Source organism: Thermobia domestica, chromosome 13 (genome assembly GCF_964235325.1).
Source record: "Thermobia domestica chromosome 13, izTheDome1.hap1.1, whole genome shotgun sequence".
NCBI classification, from domain to species: Eukaryota; Metazoa; Arthropoda; class Insecta; order Zygentoma; family Lepismatidae; genus Thermobia; species Thermobia domestica.
In genome coordinates this window covers 174,446,565-174,453,901 of record NC_137466.1, presented here as the reverse complement: position 1 = coordinate 174,453,901, position 7,337 = coordinate 174,446,565, and the positions used below count along the sequence as shown (strand labels likewise).

The window sequence follows — 7,337 nt, the reverse complement described above, 5'->3', positions numbered from 1 at the left end:
AATTTATATTTTTAGAATTATTGCAATGTGTATACAATGAAACTATATCCATTTACCCTTAAAGTGAACTTGTTTAAAAATAAAATATTGTGTGGGGGCGCGATTGCTCAGTGGTAGAGAGTTCACCTCCGGTGCTTGGAGTCCTCTGGTTTGATCCCAGCTCGCGCCATGTGGACTTCGTGGTGGACAAACACCGTTTTCTCGGGGTTCTTCAATTTCCTCCCACTTTCTTCATTCCACCATTACATTCATTTCTCATCATCACCGTCTCCTTTAGCCTAACCGGCATAATCGTGGGATGTAAAACCGAAAGATTTCTGAAAGAAAATATTCTGTTCGTTATTTAAACCTCGCTGTTCAATATATTATACAACCTCATGTTCGATAATTAAAACCTCATTGATCGATATATAGCACAAACCGTTCGATACAAGGAGTAATACAACTTTGCTATTTAAGTGCACTTCAGATTTCAAAATTGTTGATTGTAATTGTCATAATGGCTGGTTTTAACCAATAAATAACACCTTTAAAGTTTTATCGCTCATACAGGGGCCTGTTCCTCACTGAAAGAAAATGTTGATTAAATATTCATAAGAATGCCCTTAAGTGTTCGATATATAGTGCCACGACCCTATCTCGAGTTTAACGGAGAAGGAAATGGGAAAGTAAGAATACAAGAAGAAAGATTGAATGAAGTAAAAACTACAAATATTTAGACTGATCCAAAGCCAAGAATGGTGACTTTGGACATGGAAATAACACATAGGGTGCAAGAGGAATTGTGAAATTGGAAGAAAGTATGTGGCGTTCTGTGTGACCGCAAAATCACGGTGAAGAACAAAGGGATGATTTACAAAATAGCGATTAGGCCAGCAATGATATACATAGCAGAAGTATAGCCAATAAAGAAACCACAGGTAAAAAGATTGAATGTAACCCATATGAGAATGCTGTGCTGGATGTGTGGGATAACAAGAAGAGTCAGAATGAGGAATAAGAGTAAATGAACCACAAAAGTTTTAGAGATGTTTAAGAATATCCAAGAAAGAATATTGTAGACTGAAGACATCTACTTTTTTCTCAACAAGATCACTATTGCCAACGGCACTGCAACGAGAACAATTTGTTTGCTAGTCTATAAACATTTTACAATTACTATGGACAAAACTGCGGAAGCTAGAGGTCCCTCTCCGCTTCAGAGAATGGTTAAAAAACATTATTGATTGATTGAAGAAGACTGCAGCTGTATGAGAAGAACAAAAGACTATATGCTCAAAAGAGTGATTGCTAAGACTCAGATTTCTATGACGTTATTTTCTTATCCTCACATCTTTTTTACACAATGTCTAATTAAGTATAAACAGATTTCTCACTGTTGGGAATTCGAAAATGTGTTTTTCATTTGTCATATAGATGTATATTTCAACCACATTTTATCTTAAGATCATATTTGAGCCCGGAATGAGACAAAAAGCATATATTTGGTCACTTTTTGGTTGAATTTCACTTAATTGCTTAGAAATATATTTGTCAGTATTAACAATATAGTTAGTTATTTTTTAATCTTTGCCCTTGTGTGACAGGACTTGAAGGAATCAATGTGAAGACAGTCAAAGTAGTTGACCTAGCGTAGCATCGATCACTTTGAAAACAAAAATCTCCACCTCAGCTTCTCTCTCTCTCTCTCTCTTTCTCTCTCTCCTCTGCTGCAAAGTTGCCTGAAGTTTTGTTTGTTTGTTGTGATAAGTATTTCCATCCACATCAAAAGGAAATACCCGAGAGATGAAGGTAGTACTGCAAAAATACTGGTAATCCACATTGAGCACGATCGGAGATATGACCTCAGAAGAATTTCTCCCGGGTCACCTCTTAGTAGTATCACTGGTACTTATGATAAGATCTGCCATCAAACTCAAAATTATCCACATCACGGGGATTAAGAATGTAATGGTAGACTTTCTTTCACGAATTCATGAAATTAACCCTCTGATATTGATGTGGCTCATTGAACTTAAATGCGTCGAAAAATCCTGTTTAATTTGTGGGATTTACCCTTGGGCTGCGAAGATACAAAACATTACCAACAAACTGGTGCGGATACTAACGATATTTATAGTTTGGTGGCGAATACCAGGAATATAAAATTATGAAGGACACCCTGTATATGAGGCTGAGGCAAAATTTTCACCTTATCAAGTTTTAATTCCTCGTATTCTGGTAAAAATGCTGTTAAGGTATACCACGCCATGTTATCCAATGGAACACATTTAGGAGCTTTGAAATATTACCGGAAAATATGTAATATTACTTGGAAAAATATGTTTCTTAAGATGAAAGACTACATTAGATCTTGGCGCGAATGTCACAAATCAAACCTCGGAATGTTCTCCCTCAATGGCAACTAATTTTTGAATATTGTAAACAACTAAATGGCCATTATTATGTTGATTTGGCGAGTCCCTTTCCTTTTAGTTTTGCAAAGCGATTCGTCCTAATTTGTTTAGATAATGTAAGTCGTTATCTGCAGTTACTTCCATTATCAAGTCAACCAGTAGGTTGGTTGTTAAACCCCTATATGATATTTTTCGTAAATACAGGTTCATTTATTTGCTGACATCAGATCGTAGATCTTACTTTTCATCTGCTTATTTTAAGCAGTTTTTTTTTAATGAGATTAAACATATTCGTTCTTTTCCGTATTTTGCAGAAGGTAACGTAGCGGAAAAATACGTGAGGCTGGTGAAGAAGAAAATGAAATGAAATGAAATTTTGAGTTTTACGTCCCACGGTTATGCCGGTTAGGCTAAAGGAGACGGTGATAATGAGTAATGAATGAAATGGTGGAATGAAGAAAGTGGGAGGAAACGGGAGAACCCCGAGAAAACCCACGCACACGGTGTTTGTCCACCACAAAGTTCACTTGGCGGGAGCAGGGTTTGAACCCGAGACCCCTAGCACCAGAGGTGAACGCTCTACCACTGAGCCACCGCGGCCCCCGCTGGTGAAGAAGAGTCTTCGGGTATATTTAAATAAAAAAACAATAGATATAAGCTAACAATCATTTGTATAAAAGTTATGATTTTGCAATTACAAAAGGTATGACAAGAAAAACAAGTGAATTATTCTATTTGTTAAGAAATCACTGCAGAATGATTTTATGTTACGACTCAGAGGGTATAGTTTGTTAATTAGAGTTTAGCGTCACTTTCAGCAGCGGACCGACGGTATTTGAAACATGACCACACAACTCAACATGGGATCCGAACCACATGAGGTTCTACAGACAATCGAACCCTGGTCCTTCGTGCTAGAGAGGATAATTATAAAATAGTAAAGATACGTAATACATGTTTGCAGCTAATTTTACATTTGCAATTCGTATAATATTGTTTACTAATCGAACTTGAAAATAAGACTTGATAAAGGGTTACTAAAGAAATGTTCTGTCTCCGGGTAGGCTAGGAGCATAAAAAGTAATATTCTCCGGTATTTTCACCCAAACCTATTACGTACAGTACTTCAAATTTGTTTTGTGTAATGTTCTGTCCCACACTAAGTTTTTTATACTGTCAGATACGACTGAGTTTGCGGCGAATAATTGGAAACTATTGTAACGGTATTGTGTAATTTTTATATAATAACTTGTATTTATGGGCAAAATGTGCTTTTAAAATATGCACAAGCTGTTCAAAAGGAAGAATAAGAAAATATAAAGAGAAATAGATGTAATTTCTTTTCTGTTATTATGAGTGATGTTCTGTTGTGATAGTGATATGACATGTTTTGTAAGTCGTCACAGCAACGAAAAAATATATAATATATAGAAAATCCATCTTGTGATATATACATGTACAATATTTAAAAGTGTGTCAATGTTTAATTTATTACGTACTACAATAAAAAAAGGTAATACCTAAATGAAGTGTTTAGATGGATTTTGATAAAACAGTAACCTGATTATGTAAATATGCAGACTGAGGGCTATAACGATATATAAAATATGCAGCACAAGCATTAAGCTAATTACCAACTGGTGATTTTCATAATAATACACATTTAGTGGTCGTTATAAATTGGTGGTTTGCCGCCTCAGGAGTTCAGGAGATTTGTGAAAAGATAAGTAAACAATCTCCTAAATAACTGCAGATTGATTTTAAAGTTACTAGTAATTTTATTAAATACATCAAAACGGAGTATACCTTATTAAGGAGTGGAAGAAAAATTTTCAGAAATACTAAAATGAGTCTTTCTGGTAGTGAAAATACACTTGAAGCAGCTGATAATAGGGAAATGTACACTTACTCTGACCTAGCTGACCTTATTAAACAGCAGATAGGACAATTGAAGCAAGATTTAAAGCACGATTTTGGTGAACAAATGAATCAGCAGATAGGACAATTAAAGCAAGATTTTGGTGAACAAATGAATCAGGAGATAGGACAATTGAAGCAAGAATTGAAGCAACAACTCGACAGTAATAGTCAACATTTATCACAATAAACTGAGAATACAAATCAGCGAATTGAACGGAGTGATCACAAAATGGAACAAATACTACGTAAGTTCACCGAAGTGCAAAATTCAGTTGAAGTTGTAGAAACTATAATTAATGAACACAGTAACCAAATAAGTGAACCTGAACCTTTCATGGAAACTATGGAAAATGTAAATCCTAAATTTGCATCGACGAAGGAATACGACGTCATTGATTTAAATGTGTGGATGAAATTTGCTGAGTGTTCGCAAAAACATACTGCGGTATTGGTTGAATTAGATTATCCCGATTTTTCTCTTTATTCGAATGTTTTTGATGGTCTTACTGATACCACGTGTAACGAAGATTTCAGTATGCATCAATATGCGAAAAGTTATGGTCCTCTTCGTCTAGTAAATGCTATTGGTTGCTTGTATTCACAGTATATTCAACATGATATTAATTCTGGAGATGAATTAATTGTAATAGAATCGTTTAATGATATGTATATGACACTGGTTCAAGTAGCAGGAAGAAAATTGATTCCAGTATTCGTGAAATTCAGAAAAAGAACGTGTGTTCCCACCAATGCTTGTAGTGATTGGTCTATTGAGTTGGAGCTGTTGAAATGTTCACTCAACGAAAAGACCAAAATGATAATAGTGAACAATCCGATGGTGCTTTTACAGAACGTGATGCAACGCGTTGACTCCAATCATCTAGGTATGACATTGCAAAATCCATCAATGGTGCAATACAATACTAACCTGAACCAAACTAACCTTAATCGAAACCAAGTTCGAAATATCCATGTGAGATTAAAGTATGATTCCAATGTAAAAGGTAATGTTAAATACACGTGTACCGGTAATGTAACCGAATCTAATTTTAGTAACAACAGTAATAGTAATCGTACTACACTTAGGAAGCATGTAATCATTAGATCTAATTTCCCTCGAATTGGATTTCGTAGAAATTTCCTAGATAGCAAATATTCTCGAAATAGGAAATAACGAACTGTAGATGTAAATAACGCGCAAGATTGTATTCCGATTTGTGATTTTCAATACAACCTAAACGAATTCGTTTGTCATGTAACTTAAGCTAAAGTTACGGCGTCCGATAAAACTATAATCAATTGATTTTTGTTTATTTTCACTGTAAATATTGTAATAATTTCATTTGTTATTAGTACTTTATTTGAATTCTATGAAGATAATATAAATAAATATTACTGACTAGAATTTCATAATATATAACAAAAGATTTAGAATATGAATAATGCTCATCAAAGTTCTGATAAATATACTAATTTTTGATATGGTAAAAGTCCAGCGTATAACACCGTATTTATGTATCAAACAAAGTAATCCTAAACTTTTCGAATTTTGGGTTTACGCAATATTGATAAATGACATTTAATCTTTGAACTAATACTTAATATGATAATTTCTTTATTTATGTTAATTTATGTTATGATGTTAATTATCGTGTTTTGTTCTAGATATTGTCGATATTTCATTTATAAATTGCATTTTGTTTGAATATATAATACACTTGATCCTTTCTCATTTATGAAAACAGTCATACAAACATCATAATAATGTCCTTTTCGCAATCTTCTTAGTTTTGCCCAAGAAAAAGACATAGATTTTGTTCACTTCCAACTTGTAACACGTATCGATGGCCTCGAAAGGACTTTAAATTACACAACTTTTATAACGTTATTTGAATGTATCTTCTATTGTCAATATTGAATTGTATAAAATGAAATTAATTATAAGAATTAAGATAAATATGAAAATAATATTGATATAAAAGTAAAATATGATATATGATTGTATGAATTGTAATTATTGTATATACGAAGTCATTCGAAAACTAAAATAAAAACACGTGATATCCAACGGTCCAGGATTTCTTTTTTTATTTTTAAACAAAAAAGTCTAATTTTTCGGGCGACATTATGTAACGGTATTGTGTAATTTTTATATAATAATTTGTATTTATGGGCAAAATGTGCTTTTAAAATATGCACAAACTGCTCAAAAGGAAGAAAATGAAAATATAAAGAGAAATAGATGTAATTTCTTTTCTGTTATTACGATTGATGATCTGTTGTGATAGTGATATGACATGTTTTTAAGTCGTCATAGCAACGGAAAACATATAATATATAGCGAATTCATCTTGTGATATATACATGTACAATATTTAAAAGTGTGTCAATGTTTAATTTATTACGTACTACAATAAAAAAAAGATAATACCTAAATGAAGTGCTTAGATGGGTTTTGATAAAACAGTAACCTAGATTATGTTATTATACAGACTGAGGGCTGTAACGACATATAGAATATGCAGAACAAGCATTAAGCAAATTACCAACTGGTGATTTTCATAGGAATACACATTTAGTGGTCGTTATACTATATGTCTTGGAATTTGTAAGCGTATCTTTCGCAAGAGTTATATTTTCTTTTACATCACAATAACATATAATATATAGAGAATCTGTGAAACGATAGGGGTTTTGCAATAATCGTTAATCAATAACAAAATTTGATACAGAAAATTTACTCAACTAATGATCATCTCTTCATAGGGACTTAATGGCTCGTCCAGACTTACATGAAAGAATTTTAAGTAACTAATGGTTTTCATGTAAACCCAAGGAACTGATTACCATGAGTGGTTGATTCATTGGTTTTGCAAGCAGAAGGTCAGGATTTGAACCCAGGTAGGTCCGAAGTTTTTAACATGCTTCAATTTCAATTTCAATTCATACTCAGTCTGATAAATAGAGGTATGCACTGAAACTTACCTAAATATGCATGCAAATATGAAAAAAAAAACTTTA

The 7,337-nt window shown here is 33.1% G+C and overlaps 1 protein-coding gene across 1 annotated transcript; it reads left to right on the top strand.

The window, feature by feature from the left end:
* Positions 1 to 4,545: 4,545 nt before the first annotated feature.
* On the top strand, positions 4,546 to 7,090 carry LOC145667853 (kynurenine aminotransferase-like). The gene is made up of 2 exons (XM_081735285.1): positions 4,546 to 5,200; positions 7,083 to 7,090. The coding sequence occupies exons 1-2, from the start codon at positions 4,546 to 4,548 to the stop codon at positions 7,088 to 7,090; spliced, it is 663 nt and encodes a 220-aa protein (XP_081591411.1).
* Positions 7,091 to 7,337: the final 247 nt, after the last annotated feature.